The sequence below is a fragment of the Salarias fasciatus genome, chromosome 12 (assembly GCF_902148845.1).
Source record: "Salarias fasciatus chromosome 12, fSalaFa1.1, whole genome shotgun sequence".
Lineage (NCBI taxonomy): Eukaryota > Metazoa > Chordata > Actinopteri > Blenniiformes > Blenniidae > Salarias > Salarias fasciatus.
In genome coordinates, this window is record NC_043756.1 from 32,259,496 (window position 1) to 32,275,478 (window position 15,983).

A 15,983-nucleotide genomic window follows, 5' to 3' on the forward strand; every position below is an offset into this window, starting at 1 on the left:
GTATATCAAAACAACATGGACAGGAACATGAAATGTTAAAAGAATATACTTACTCTCAAACTAGTTTCAGAATGTCGATGGACAACACGTGGTTTTAAAAAGTCCAGATGGTTGAAGGTCCATGTAGCACCCGTGTCACCTCTGTAGCTGAGAAGGATGGGTGCTTGGGTTCGATGGTTGTTATAAAACCCCAAAAAATAAACTCTTAAATGCCAATTTCAAACTACTTAAGAATAATATTGCAACCCAGAGATATATAAAACAGGGAACGTATTTAATGAACAATAATAGGAAAATGCAAATACCAAAAACACACTTCAATCACCCACTTCCTCTAATCAATAAACTTCCTTGCAATACAAACACAATTATACTCAAACCAACACTGCAATGCAATAATCAAATACAACAAGAAAGGTTAGAACGGTTCAAAATCACAAAAGTCAGCAAATGGTGGGCCCACACTCACTCACACACAGTACTCACGCTCCGGAGATCACGCGAGAGATGAAAAAAAAAACTCGTTGCAGGCCTGATAGTCCTTGAGAAAGAAAAAAAAAACCAAATAACAAAAGTAATCCACAAATCCGGGAAAAAAAAATTATACTCCGACAGGTATAATCCACAGCCTCGTGGCTTCCAGCTTCAAACTCCTTCCGATTATTTCCCCGAGTCTCTCTCTTCCCTGCTCCGACGCTGTGTCGGCGAACGCGGAAGTACCAAAGGGAAAAAAATGGCGACGCTCGCGGTCCCACCTAACTCAGTCCAAACTGAAACTTCTGGGGGTCTCCTCACCGTCCCCGAAACAAGAACCCTCAGCCTTGTTAACACTTGGTCCAAGTGAGGACAAATCACGGCCCAGTCCCAGAAACAACGTCTGAATTCATTCAGACATCTCCCGACTGCACCGTCTCCAGCCGAACCCCTCTTTTTTTTTCACACCCCAGGTCCAAAAAACCACGCCCCCTCTAATCATCAGCAACCAATCAGAGTGGTGAAACATGATACTTCAAACACATCACGTTATTTGAACAAAATAATATCATTCTTTTAAATAATACAATTCTTTTCTGAATAACCTTCAGTCAAGCAGCAAACAAAACCAAAAGAGAAATACATGAATCAGTCAAATATAAATATTCCTTATCCAATAATTTTCAATACTGGGATGAAATAGGAATACTGATCACCATCACAGAAAAATACGTGGTAATAATTTCACAATTACCACCGGGTTACATCCATATCTGCCTTGGTGTTGGACCGCTGTCACCGCTGCCCCTTGGTTGTTTCAGTTTAATTTATTTCATTTTTTAGCAGTTTACATCGGACACTTTCGAGATTTACAACAACAAATACATGTTGGCTCTAAAAAAGGAGTCGGCTGAAGCTAAAGCTCATTTACGCTCATTTACCCCCCTACAGCCACCCGGTGCCGCAGCACCTCCCACTGCAGTCTGGGTTTGAGAGAAAAAAATAAAAAATGAAAAAATAACAAGGAAGTCCAGAGGTGAAAGCATCAAACAGTATCAGTGCAATATACATATTAATCCTCCTTTTCCCCCTACACAGTGTGGGGTGCTTCATAAAGAACAATCATCCATGAAAAACAAAAGAAACAATAATAAAAACAAAACAAAAACAAACAAGGTCCAGAGTCTCTCTCTTTCTTTTCTTTCTTCCTTTTCCCTTAATAACAGGTGAGCTTCGAATGGCCACATTCCACAGACACACACACACCTGTCTACGATCTGTTGGTCGTAACGTCACACACACAGAGCAGCCCATCATAACGGTCTGTCCAGTTTCTGAACGGTGTTACAAGCAGATGATCAGCGATGCCGCTCCGCCCTGCAGGGCAGCAGTCCCTCCGTCATACAGTTCAGCCCCCGGTGATCCAGCCGCTTCACGAACCTCATTACAGTTTCATTAATTAGTCTCATGCATGATAATCACAGTATGTTTCTTGTTTCTCTGACTTAACTGTTGTTAGATATTACAGGTGTATTCCTGTCTTGATGCGGTGCATTCAGAAGTCGGGTAACAGGAGGCCAGTTGCGTGAGGCGCCCCCCCCCCCCCCCCGCTCAGCACACCTCCGCCTGGCTGCCCGAACCAGCATGTATTTATCTAAACAGTTTAAGTACACATATGTGAGTAATTTAGGTGCTTCCCTTCATTTGGTGCAGTGCATGAAAAAGCCTGAGCGGTCAGCTGAGAGAGGTACTGGCCCCCCCTCACCAGGCCCCCACCCAGCTGGTCCCTTGCATCCAGTGCAACACAAAATCGTTAATAACTAGATTAACAATGACAAGAGTGACAACAGGCAACAACCAGATCTGTTAATATATAACGAAACAACATTTAAAGCCCCTCCTCAACACTATACTGCAGTAATATTCTTACTTTATACTTTTTTTAAAACTGTGCAGAGTAGGGCATTGCTTATAACCTTTCTCCAACCCGTTCCAGAGCCGGACCCCTTTCACCGACACACACATTCATTTTCTAGCTGAACACACCAACATTCGAGATGTCCTCGCAGATTATACGCTGCTTCCCTTCATGTAAATAGTTTTTGTAATTTAGCTGGTAACAATGATCTACTCGCTTTGTACTGAATACAAATCAACTAAATCAGAAAGTTTTAATAGATCTGATTGCAAAAATAAGTCATTCGTGTGATCGTAATATCCAGCCTTGTTCATTACTCTAATTGCTCGCTTTTGGAGCTTAAACAGAAAATGTAAGGAAGTTTTGTAATTCTTACCCCAGATTTCAATCCCGTATGTCAGACATGACCAGACAACAGTACAACAGACGAAGAGCTTTGTTATCCAGCACATACTTGGTTTGATTTATCACTGCAATATTTTTGGAGATTTTAGTTTGAATATACTTAACATGTGGTTTCCAGTTCGGTTTGTCGTCAGTAATTATCCCCAAGAATTTGTTTTCCGACACCATTTCTACTTCAATACCGTTTATCTTGACTGAACATTCTCGACAACTAAAATTACCAAACATCATTACTTTAGTTTTATTTAGGTTAATCAAAAGCTCATTAATATCCATCCATGACTTGATTTTGGACAGTTCCTGATTTGCTATATTAACAAGTTTATTGTATTTATCATTTGCATAAAAGATATCATGGTATCATCAGCAAGTAGTATCATTCTTAACACTTTATACACATTAAATAAATCATTTATATAGAGATTGAATAATTTAGGACCCAATATAGATCCTTGAGGAACACCACAGACTATACCTCGATATTCTGACTCCCATCCCCCCATTTTAACAAACTGTTGTCTTTCAGTTAAGTAGCTCTGCATCCAGTTCCACGCCACTCCTCTTATACCACATTGTTCCAGTTTAGTAAGTAAAATTGAATGATTGATTGTATCAAAAGCCTTCTTTAAATCAATAAAAATACCAATTGCGAATTTCTTCTTGTCAAGATTTGTTGTTATTTCTTCCACAGCTTCCAAAATTGCCACTGCAGCAGATCTCTTTTCCCTGAAGCCATATTGACTCTCATTCAATATTCCACATGCATCTATAAAATGATCCAACCTTTTACTGACGATTTTCTCTAGAATTTTTGAGAATTGAGGAGAAGAGAGACAGGTCGATAGTTTGTGAAAATGTTTTTTGATCCATCTTTATATAAAGGAATTACTTTGGCAATTTTCATTTCACGTGGGAGCTTTCCAGTCTGAAGCAACAGGTTAAAGTTCAGGGTTTTACAATAGAGGTGATTCCTTTTTTTACTATGATCATATCTATACCATGACAATCAATAGAGGAGTTATTTTTACATTTATTAACAATATTAAGAATCTCCAACTCATCTACACTCGACAGAAACATCGTCTTAGAATTCCTGTCTTTTAGTGACTCCTCTTGTGCATTACTAGGTTTTGGTATTTTTTCTGCCAATTCTGATCCGATATTCACAAAAAATCATTGAAATTATTGACAATAACTTGCATATTAGAATTTTCTTCATTATTAATAACAAAGCACTCTGGATATGATTTTCTTCTTTGATCAGCTTTCAGTAACCCGTTTAGAACGACGCCCCAAATCCCTTCATACTGTTTTAATTTTCATGCAATTTATCTGAGTATTGTTTCTTTTTTATTCTCGTAATGTTTGTTAGTTTGTTCTTGTACAGTCTGTAGCACTTTCCAGCTTCTTTTGTTTGTAGTTTTAAAAATGTTTTGTACAAATAATTTTTCTTTTTACATGCATTCACCAAGCCTTTAGTTAACCACGGACATTTGGAGACGTTTTTCTTTTCGTAGACCGGTTGCAATGGACAGTGTCTGTCATACAGTGAGCAAAACCTTTCTAAAACAGCCTGAGAGGCTTTGTCCACGTTGCCCTCCATGAACACACCGTTCCAGTTGTATTCCAGAAGGTCCGTTTTAAAGCGTCCTCAGATCTTGTCCTCACATAAGAGGGATTTTGACTAATACTTTTTTACTATAGGTATCACCGTGTATCAGATGGTCAGATACGTCACAAACCATTAAACCACAAACGTCGGTGTTTTCTGTCTTGTCCGTAAACATACCGTCTCTCAGTGCGGCTGTACTTTCTGTAACTCTGCTGGGCTGAGTTATTGTTGGAAATAAATTCATTCTGTACATTTTGTTAACAAATTCATCTGTGAATGAATGTTTATATGGGTTCATCAAATCGATATTAAAGTCCCCACAAATGAATAAAGTTTTATTTATATTTGAGAAAAGTTTTTCAATCCATTCGGTGAAAGTTTCAATGTTTGATCCAGGTGGCCGATAAACGCAACTGATGATTATCTTTTGTTTATTTTCACAATAAATTTCAATTGAGACACAATCCAGAACATCCCTTACCGTTAGCGACACACTGTCCACTCGTTTGTACTGAATGGAATCACGGACATGTGCGGCCACGCCACCGCCTTTCTTGTTCACTCGGTTCACATAATTCAATTCATAACCATCCATTTCAAACGGAATACCTTTATTTTCATTAAACCATGTCTCTGATTTTGCTACGATGCTACACGGATGTTTGATATGTTGTAGGTATTCTTTTATCTGGTTGAAGTTTGCATACATGCTCCTACTGTTGAAATGTATTATTGACGGGGAGTTCTCTGAATTAATCATGTTATATTCCTCCTGTAAATAATATTTACACTCCGTGTCATGACGTGAAAAGAGCATTCTGTCAGGGTCCAGTTCAGTCTGGATCGTGCTGCATGAGGCAGGCAGATGCCTCCAGCTCACCGTCTGCCTGTTGTCCTCCTGGAGCGCCGTTGTTGCTGTCAGAGCTGCCGGTAGGATCCAGGTTTTAGACTTTATGTACGTTGCAGTCTCAGTCATTCATGTCGCTCTTCCAGGCTTCTTACAACTAAAACTTTTGCTGGCTCAGGGACTCCATTAAGCTTGATAAATACTTTAGTTTCTCACCCAAGTGCTTTGAATCTTGATTTGCTTGTAGAAACCTGGCTTTTCGAGCCATTTCCGCGTTCTTCTTTGTTAAATGATCATTAAGATACGCGTGTGTCCCTTTCAGTCTCTTTCCTTGTTTAAGCAACTCGACTTTCTTTTTGCGATTTACAAACCTCATGACTACAGCTGGCATGTCATTCTCTCCTCTCCTGGGAGGAGGCTGACAGGCCTCGATGTCCTCCAGGTCCAGTGCGATCCCTCTGGACTTGAGAAAGGCTGCCACTTGATGTTCTGCGGAGGTGACGTCCAGATCGCGGGGCTCCGTCCCGGTGTTACCGGCCACGGCCTTGGCGTACGACCGGGCTTGATGTTCAGCCCCGTGACGACTACACCGTAGATTCTGGTGTACTGCTCCAGTTCCTCCACCCTCCTTTCCAGGTTCGCAATCGTCTCATCTTTTGCTGCATTCTCGACTCTCAGTTGTTTAAGCTCCTCCATTAGTCTCAGTATTTGTTTTTGTTGTTCCTTGATTTCAGTCGTTTCCTTCAGCAAAAAGTCGAGAGATTTCCTGACGTCGTCCACCTCCTCGGGTTTTCGCCTCAACCTGTTTTGCTGCTCTTTTATTTCTGTTAGATCATTCGTCAACTTATCCGTAGATTGTTTAAGGTCCTCCAATTCCTCCCCGCCGTGGTTTCTTCTCGTTTGTGGCCGTGGCATGTCTGCCGGTGAGACACAGTTGCATCAGCTGCGTCAGTTGTGTTTTCAGTAATTTGCCGAATTGAGCGCGAAGAGAAGCCGCTCTCATTTGCACCTCATGGACTGAAATTAAATAAGCAGATAATTGAACGCATGTAATCCCTACTCATCCTGGACGAGATAATGGATTCAAGGTAGCTTTTTGTAGCTACCTTGAATCCATTATCTCGTCAACTCATAATTGACGTGGCGTTACGGGCCTCTCTGTACACCAAGAAGGATTCTGTGTAGCCTGTATTACACGCTGGAGGCGAGGCTGCAACACGGAGTTAAAGGAGCGATCCGTGATTCTGAGCCTGACTTCAGGTTGAAATGTTGGCTCCGCCCCCGAGCTCTCTGACTGGTTCCTCACGTTGAGAAAACCCTCCCCCTCCCCCTCCGCTCTGCTCCCGCTCAGCGTGCACGACGCTACATGCGCATCCCGTACGTGCACAACCCTCCGGAGGAACCAGCAGAAGCCACTTCGACTGTTTTTGTTCAAAATAAACGACCGCTTCGTCTCAGTGAGCCAGATTCACCCTGTCACCACATGTTCAGTGCAGACAGTAGCTGCAAAAATGAATTTGTAGCAGCAAGTGGAGGCATCGCCGCTTCCCTGTGTGGTGCACGCTGCAGACGGCCTGGCCCCGCCCCCGCCCGGCCCCGCCCCGCCCCGCCCTGCCCGGCCCCGCCCCGCCCCGCCCCGCCCCGCCCCGCCCGGCCCCGCCCCGCCCCGCCCCGCCCCGCCCCGCCCCGCCCCGCCCCGCCCCGCCCTGCCCCGCCCCGCCCCGCCCCGCCCCGCCCCGCCCCGCCCCGCCCCGCCCCGCCCCGCCCCGCCCCGCCCCGCCCCGCCCCGCCCTGCCCCGCCCCGCCCCGCCCCGCCCCGCCCCCCTGCTGCTGCCAGCGGAGCGTGGAGGGCGTCACGCTGAATCCTCAGGCAGCGCTCGGCGGGGCCAGATGTCCAGAACACGCTGATCAATGTGTGATTTGTTTTCACAGAAATGTAGCCTGGCCTTCGTAGAACATGATGTGAAAAGCGTTTTTCTCGCCCTGGTTAAATTAAAATCGCGGATAGCGCCTTTAATTATGAGTTGAGTTCTGTGCTAACGTCTTCATGGAAACATGACGGGTGTACCGATAGCTAGCTCCCTCGGTTGCAATTAAAACTAGAGTAGCAGGTAACTCCAGGGCAGACGCTTTGATTCCAGGAACTGTCCGTCGTCCCTCTGTCATGGCGTGCTGCAGAAGTCACATCAAAAACATTTTGGCGTTCTCTCCATGGCTCTACTCGTCTCTGTCCTGGCAGCTGTGTCCTTGGTTGCTCGCCGTAGTTAAAGCTCCACCGGTGTCTTCTGCGCAGGTGCGACGTGGCGTCGTGACGCAGCTCCGCTCACGCTGCACGGCTGCGGCCGCAATTTCTGACACGCCAGAAGTTTGATCGGGAGGTCGCGGCGTTATCGCTGGAACGTAGCAGCAGTTAGTCCCTCCTCCTGAGTGTTCTCACACCGTACGGCTCACGACCTCACGACCTCCCGACCGGACGTCCCGACGCTGCGACGTTTCCACGGTGACGCAGCGTGGTCTGCGACGGCAAAATCGTGGTGAAATCCCCTCGAAATCGCACAGCGTCCACCCGGCACGAGGGAGATGAGCACATGAGGGGAGACGCCGAGGAAGTCCGGTTCAGAGGCTTTGGAGAGTTTCCATCCTGAACTCTCCATCAGTGGTTGAAAGGCAGCAGTCAGACACATCACGGAATCAAAACTCTACACTGTCTTTGTCTCTGCTCTACACACACACACTGTCACTAATGACATAATTCTTTCATGATACACACTTCACATTGTTCTCAATTAACGGCAAACTGACACAGAAAGTGTTTGCTGTGTAGCCACGGCCACGTCTGACCTCTGACCCCGAGTCCTCCGGGTCCTCAGCCTCTCTGAGCTGCAGCAGGTTAACCCTGCTGTGATGAAGCCTGGACGCTCCGTCAGGCTGTGAACCAGGTCACTACATGCTGATGCTCGGTTCTTTTGAGGTGTTTCTGCCATGTGGAGACTCTCTGGATTATTTCAGCTCTCCTTCAAGTGGGACGCTTTCCTTCCCTCCAGCAGTAGAGTCCCGACGGCTCTGGTCCTGCTCCACTCAGTGTCTCCGTCTGTCCCTCTGCTGTGTCCTCCAGAGAGGACGGGCGCCCGGCTGTCCTCCTCACCATGAGGGTCCAGCATCAGCTCAGACCTCCACAGCAGCAGGTCCTCCTGCGGCGGCGTCTCGCCTGCCGGAGACTCTGGTTCTGCAGCCAGACGCCGAGCGGCTGGAGAGGAAAAGCTGCGTGACTCTGAATGTGCATTAAAGAGTGAACGCCACGATTCTGCTCTCTGCTGCTCGTTTGGCCGATCAAAAAGTGTTTTTCTATCGTTTTCCTTCGTTTCTTTATGTTTGGAATAAGATCTAAAATGTTTTTTTTTTTTTTATTTGAGAGCTTCAACCGCAACCCGCACCCGCAATTCGGGTTCAGAGGTCAGACGTGGCCGTGGCTACACAGCAAACACTTTCTGTGTCAGTTTGCCGTTTATTGAGAACAATGTGAAGTGTGTATCATGAAAGAATTATGTCATTAGTGACAGTGTGTGTTTGTAGAGCAGAGACAAAGACGCTGTGGAGTTTTGATTCCGTGATGTGTCTGACTGCTGCCTTTCAACCACTGATGGAGGGTTCAGGATGGAAACACTCCAAAGCCTCTGAACCGGACTTCCTCGGCGTCTCCCCTCATGTGCTCGTCTCCACTCACTCTGACTGACATGTAGATTTAAATTACATCGAACTTCTGTCTGTTATTTATTTCATTATATCTGTCTTGGATCTTGGTGTAAATTATGTTTGATTTCTCTCTGTGGGCTTCTATCTATTATTTCATTATATGTGTCTTCGATTAGTATTTCCGTTGTATTTAATTTAAATGTAATAATTAGTTGTGTCGTCAGTATATTCCTGTCATGTAATTATATCTAATTTTACATACAAATGATATTCACCTTTTCCTTGTCTGGTTGGGTTTTTTGTATTTTCCTACTTTTCTTTCTCCGTTTCTTGCCGCTGCGACCCTGCAGCTTCCCCATGGGGACAAATAACGGACTTTCCTTCCGTTTCCTTCTGCTTCCTCGTCTCCTGGTCGAGTTCCTGAGCGGTGCGGTCCTGGACGGCAGCTGTGGTCTTGGCGGTGAGGACCGCAGAGTCACACTTTCCCCTTGGCAGACTGTTTCCTGGTCGCTGCTTCGGCGCAGAGGAGCCGCTGCGCAGAGTTTGGGGCTCGTTTTGTGCTGCGAGCTTTCTGGCCCCTGGTCCAGGACTCTCTGGACTCTCTGGACTCTCTGGACTCTCTGGACCTCATGGACTCTTCCTCTCAGACGGTCTGTCCCGGAGCCAAAGGTCAAACACATGACAGAGGTCACATCTGGACCAGGTTTGTCTCATGGTTCAGGACCCTCCCTCAGACCTCCACCCCTCACCCCTCCAACAGACCCCCACCCCTCCATCAGACCCCCACCCCTCCATCAGACCCCCACCCCTCCATCAGACCCCCACCCCTCCATCAGACCAGCCTGGTCCAGGTCCCTCCAGCTCCCTGAGGTCCAGGGTCAACAGGGGGGTTCTGGTCTAAAGTAAGTCCAGGTTCCGCTCATGGTTCTGGTCCTGGTCTAAAGTAACTCGGTCCAGTAAGGAGGTTCGTCCTCCTCCACCTGTGGATCTCAGGCTGACACGTGATTGGACAGGAAGGAGGAACAGCTGAGTGGAGATCAGTGATCCTCTAAAAGTGTGATGATCCTCTCTGTCTGGCATTCACTGTCTGACCTGTTCCAGGATTTATTTTATATGTCCAGGTGAGGACAGGTGAGGACGGGGACACCTGGACAGGTGAGGACAGGTGAGGACGGGGACACCTGGACAGGTGAGGACAGGTGTGGAGGGGACACCTGGACAGGTGAGGACAGGTGTGGAGGGGACACCTGGACATGTGAGGACAGGTGAGGAGGGGACACCTGGACAGGTGAGGACAGGTGAGGAGGGGACACCTGTACATGTGAGGACAGGTGTGGAGGGGACACCTGGACAGGTGAGGACAGGTGAGGAGGGGACACCTGGACAGGTGAGGACAGGTGAGGAGGGGGACACCTGGACATGTGAGGACAGGTGAGGAGGGGACACCTGGACAGGTGAGGAGGGGGACAGACTACGACACAGCCTTCCCATCAGGAAGCTTCAGTTTTAAAGCGGAGGAAGCGGACGGAGTGGCGTTGACGTTCCGGATCAAATGAGTCCTTCAGTCAGTGAGAACCTTGAGAACCGCGGCGTCTCTGTTTCGTCTCATTTTCTTCACATTTCTTTTCCCTGTAGCTGAAGTTAAACGTTCTCCAGCCTCCGGTTCCGGGTTCTGTTCCTCTGGTACCAGGTAGAACCTGACAGAGACCCATTCTTCATTTTTATTCACTTTTCTTTTATTTATTTATTTGTTTGTTTATTTATTTTAAAGTAAACATGAGTTTTGCTCTGGTGATACTGCGGATAACAGTCCTGATGTCCACGCTTTATTCTTTGTTTTTATTCTTTATCAGTTTGTTAGAACCAATCTGTTTTATTTAGCTCCAGTAAAAAGGTAAACGCGCCTGCTGTCGGAGTTGATTCCGGCGCGTAAAAACGTGTCGGAGTGAGACCTCTTCCTCTCACAGCCTCTCGTTAGCAGCGCGCGGCTAATCCGGCTAGCGGCTAACGGCTAGCGGCTAGCTGCGATGGCGGAACTGGTGCAGGGACAGGCCTCGATGGGCCAGCCGGGGATGAAGGCTGACGGCCTGGCGGACGTGATCCAGAGGGCCCGCCAGGTAACAGGCCTCCGGGGAGCCGCGGCCCGGCCGCTCCGGGCCGAACCGGGCCGCTCCGACCCGCGACAAACACTTTCTGCGGGTTGTTCGTGTTGTGCTGCTAAACTTCTGCTGTCTGACACACACACACACACACACACACACACACACACACACACACACACACACACACACACACACACACACACACACAGACAGAGTCACACACACACACACTCTCTCTCTCTCACACACACACACACACACACTCACTCACTAGCATGCTAACTGGCGCTCGGAGTTGGGCTGTCGCTCGGTTCCGGTCCCGGTCCGGGCTGACCCGGTCCGGGGCAGCTGGTGGAGCTGGTGGAGCTGGTGGAGCTGTCACCCGGCGGGTGGAGGGGGGGGGGGGAGGGGCAGCTGGGGGTGGAGGGACAGAAGTTTGGCCACACGTGTCACTGCGGGGGCAACCTGTTGGAGCCAGGAGCAACAAAACAGCCCCGCGGGGGCAACGGGGTCACGGCCGCGGGGGGTCCCGGTCCCGGTCCCGGTCCGGCGCGGCGCCCCTCCCCCCACCGGCGGCCGCGGCTGGAAGTAGGCTGCGTTACGCAACCGGAGCCGCCATGTACAGGAGGCGTGCCCGCGCATATAAGAGCAGGCAGGAGCGCGCTCCCGCCGCCGCACACCTGGATCTCACAGCTGGAGACACGCACACACACACACACACACACACACACACACACACACACACACACACACACACACACACACACACCTGAGACATGCTGATCCTCAGGTGGTGCTCCATGTGACCTCAGCTGGCTGCTGCTGTTGTTTAGATGTTTGGTTGTTGTTTTGTTGGGTGGTGTTATTGTGTTACTTGTCGCTTGTTTTGTTAGTTGGTGTTCTGGTTTTTTTGTTTGGTTGTTTGTTGTGATGGTTTTTCCTAGTTTTTTGGCTGGTTGTTGTTGTGGTGATTGTTGGTAGTTTGTTGGTTGTTGTTGTGGTGATTGTTGGTAGTTTGTTGGTTGCTGTTGGTTGTTGTTGTGGTGATTGTTGGTAGTTTGTTGGTTGTTGTGGTGATTGTTGGTAGTTTGTTGGTTGTTGGTTGGTTGGTGTTGTGGTTTTTGGTAGTTTTTTAGTTGGTTGTTGTTGCTTTGTTGGTTTTTTGTTGTGTGGATTTGTTGTGGTGGTTTTTGGTAGTTTGATGGTTGGTTGTTGTTGTTTTGTTGTTTGTTGTGTTTGATCCCTGCTGACCGCCAGAGGCGGGGCCTAAAGCTTCACCATGTTCCAGTATGTATACCAACAACGTCACTGGTGACCCCTGGGTGACCCCTGGGTGACCCAGGAACGGCCATAAGTTCCGGTGACGGTGTTGGTCGGAGCTGCTGGCGCCCCCCAGAGGCTGCAGCGCTGCTTTCTGATCTGTTGCGCCCCCCCACCCCCCAACCCCCACCCCAACTCCGGCGGGTGATGGGGGGGCCCCCGCTCTGGTGGGTGGGAGGAGGCTGGCAGGTGGTGGGGGGAGGCCGGCAGGTGGTGGGGGGCCGGCTGGACCGGTTGGTGGTCCAGCCAGGTCGCTGGCCTGGTGGTGTTGCGTGGGCTGGGCAGGTGGCGCCCCCCACCAGGGATCCTCCACTGGAGGGGCTGTCTCCACAGGGGGGCTCTGCGCTGGGGGCTGTTTGGAGGAAGCGACCCACAGTCCGTCTTGGTCCCCTGAGGGGGGGGGCGGCCTCTGGACCCTGGACCGGCGCGCGCTCTGGCACTCTTGGCTAGCCGGACTCCTTGTTGGCCGTTGCCACTTCCTTGGTTGTGACCCTCCCTGGATACCTTCAGGGCCCCCCCGGCCCCCCGGCCAGTGGAGGGCCGGGGGGCCGCTGTTGGGAGCCCGGCAGGCGGACCGTCTGATTGGTCGCCCGCCCGGCTGCAGTCTGGCAGCGGGGGGAACATTAAGGCCCAGTCCCATTTCTCTTTCTAGCCCCTCCCCCTTTGAAACGGAGTTCTCAGGGGTCGGGCCGAAAGTAAACCCTCCGAATTGGAACACCCCTTCGATAATCGCGTTCGTCATCAGTAGTCGCCGCTGCCGATGACGGAGGCAGATGCGACAATTGTTTGCCGAAGAAGAAAGTTTTTCTTACATTTTAAACTTTTTTAATTGACAAGATACTGACATCATGAACTTCTTCCGTTGCGGACGCCGCCATCTTGCCGATCTTGGAAAGCATTCTGGGAAATCTGTCATCCAGTGGCGGCCGGTGGCGAGAGGTGCTTGTTTTGTCCGCCTACACCGTGACTGGCGGGCGGGGTTAGTTCACTTCCGCAGTGACGGGAGCGCTCGTTTCCCACCCGCACATTCCAGGCGGGCGGTGTTGAAGAAACCAGTTTATTGAAAATAATCGTCTATCTGTTGTGTTTGGAATGTGCGGGTGTGGAAACGAGCGCTCCCGTCACTGCGGAAGTGAACTAACCCCGCCCGCCAGTCACGGTGTAGGCGGACAAAACAAGCACCTCTCGCCACCGGCCGCCACTGGATCATACCCCTCCGTTTGGAGTGAGGCTCAGGAGAATCTCCGTTTGAGGGGTGACTGCCCCCCCCCCCCCCGTCATAATGACAGTCGGGACACCCTACCCCTCCAGGACCTCGGGACACCCTACCCCTCCAGGACCTCGGGACACCCTACCCCTCTGAGACCTCGGGACACCCTACCCCTCCGGGACCTCGGGACACCCTACCCCTCCGGGACCTCGGGACACCCTACCCCTCCGGGACCTCGGGACACCCTACCCCTCCGGGACCTCGGGACACCCTACCCCTCCAGGACCTCGGGACACCCTACCCCTCCGGGACCTCGGGACACCCTACCCCTCCGGGACCTCGGGACACCCTACCCCTCCGGGACCTCGGGACACCCTACCCCTCTGGGACCTCGGGACACTCTACCCCTCCGGGACCTCGGGACACCCTACCCCTCCAGGACCTCGGACACCCTACCCCTCTGGGACCTCGGGACACCCTACCCTGCATGTGAACGCCAAAACGAGGGGTGGGGCCAAGGCGGAGGGCTGAGGGGGGAAATGGGATTCAGCGTATGTGGCGCAGCGTGAGTGAGGCGGACCCGGTGCGAGTCCGATCCCCGGTCTGGGATGCTGCAGGACCCCCCTGGGGGGCGCCGCCAAGCGCTGCGGTAAACATGGTATGATGGCCGGGACGGGAGAACCGGGAGAACCGGGAGAACCGTGGCCCCCGTAGAGATCTGAGCTGGTCTCAGCTGACCCGGTTCTGCGGTTCAGCCTCGTCTGGCTTCACTGGTTCTGCTCCGGCTGCTTCTGGTCCCCTCTAAGCCCGGCTTCAGGGGCCCCTAGTGGCTGGAAGTGCAACTGCAGGGGAATTAAACTACAAACCCGTTCAGGAACAAGTCCAGGCTCCAGGTCTGCAGGTTCTCCCTCAGACTCCAGACCCGGTTCCAGGTCTGCAGGTTCTCCCTCAGACTCAGACCCGGTTCTAGGCCTGCTGAGCTGTGTTGGTTCTGGTCTCTCTGCAGACTGGTCCTCAGGAACTTGTTCCGCTGTCGACTCTGAAAGGCAGAGCGTGTTCCGGTTCTCTGCGGTTCTGAAGCCAGAGGGCCCGGGTCCAGGCTGGAGCCGGGTGGACCGGTTCTGCCGTCCTCATCCCAGCAGAACCCAGGATGAAGGTTCTCTGGGTTCTAGACATAAACAGGCTGGATTCAGTCTTCAGGACCAGTCTGTCCCCGGTCCTCACTGGGACCACCTGGGACCTGGAGACCCTGGTCTGGTCTGGTCTGACCCGGTCTGACCTGGTCTGACCCGGTCTGGACTAGAGGTCGACCAATGTGGGTTTTTTGGGGGCCGATGCCGATATGCACAGCCGATTTTTCCAATTTGATATTTAGGCCGATTTATATATATTATATTTATCACATTTTTGTGAAACGCAGCAATTTCTGAGCAACTAAAAGAAATCTATTACAACAAGAGGTGTCCAGTCCTCTGAACATTTATTCAGCTTTCAAAACAATGAAATATGTTGTCTGAGTAAACACACAATGCAACAAGCAGCAGGAAACATTCACACTCTTCTGAAAGTGTCAGAAAAGACATTTAAACTTTAATGTAATTTGAACAAAAGTCGTCAGAAACAAAGCTGGAAAAAAAATCCATACATACAAATAAAAACAGAACTCCGGTCAGGCGTTATGTGGAGGAGTTTGCAGGTGGCTGATACATGCTTCAGAAAAAGCCCCATGATCGATTATTTACTTTTATTTACTCTTTTATTTACTCTCTCCATTTCCTCCTATTTACTTTGCTCTGCTGTTAACTCCAGTAGTGGTGTGTTTTCACCAACAGGGTTGAACACACACAAGTAGAGTCAGCTCAGACCAGCTGATCTCTGCTGCTGAAACTGATCACAAAGTAGCATCTGAAGTTAACGACCTGCAGGGTTCAGCCAGACCTGTTCAGTCCGGGCGCCCTGCCCGCGATGAACTGTGCAGCGCCCGGACGACGGAGAAGAAGAAGAAAAAACAACTCTCCAACGGTCGAACACCGGCAGCGTTAGCAGCGTTAGCAGCGTTAGCAGCATTAGCAGCGTTAGCAGCGTTAGCAGCATTAGCAGCATTAGCAGCGTTAGCAGCGTTAGCAGCATTAGCAGCGTTAGCAGCGTTAGCAGCATTAGCAGCATTAGCAGCGTTAGCAGCGTTAGCAGCATTAGCAGCGTTAGCAGCGTTAGCAGCATTAGCAGCATTAGCAGCGTTAGCAGCGTTAGCAGCGTTAGCAGCATTAGCAGCGTTAGCAGCATTAGCAGCGTTAGCAGCGTTAGCGCCGCGGCACCACGCGCTCCCCGGCCAAACCTTTTTCCTGCAGTAAACACTGAGGCCCTGTCCACACGGAGCCACAACGGCCATATTTTACAAAACG

At 50.0% G+C, this 15,983-nt stretch overlaps 1 protein-coding gene across 5 annotated transcripts in view; it reads left to right on the forward strand.

Annotated features, from left to right (window-relative positions):
• Positions 1-10,936: 10,936 nt before the first annotated feature.
• LOC115398829 (far upstream element-binding protein 3-like) overlaps positions 10,937-15,983 on the forward strand; it is a 28,034-nt gene continuing 22,987 nt past the window's right edge. For all 5 annotated transcript variants that reach the window (XM_030105827.1, XM_030105831.1, XM_030105830.1 and 2 more), the window contains exon 1: positions 10,937-11,066. In XM_030105827.1, the coding sequence (XP_029961687.1) occupies positions 10,977-11,066 (90 nt within the window). In that variant the 5' untranslated portion in view covers positions 10,937-10,976. The remainder of the gene's footprint in view (positions 11,067-15,983) is intronic.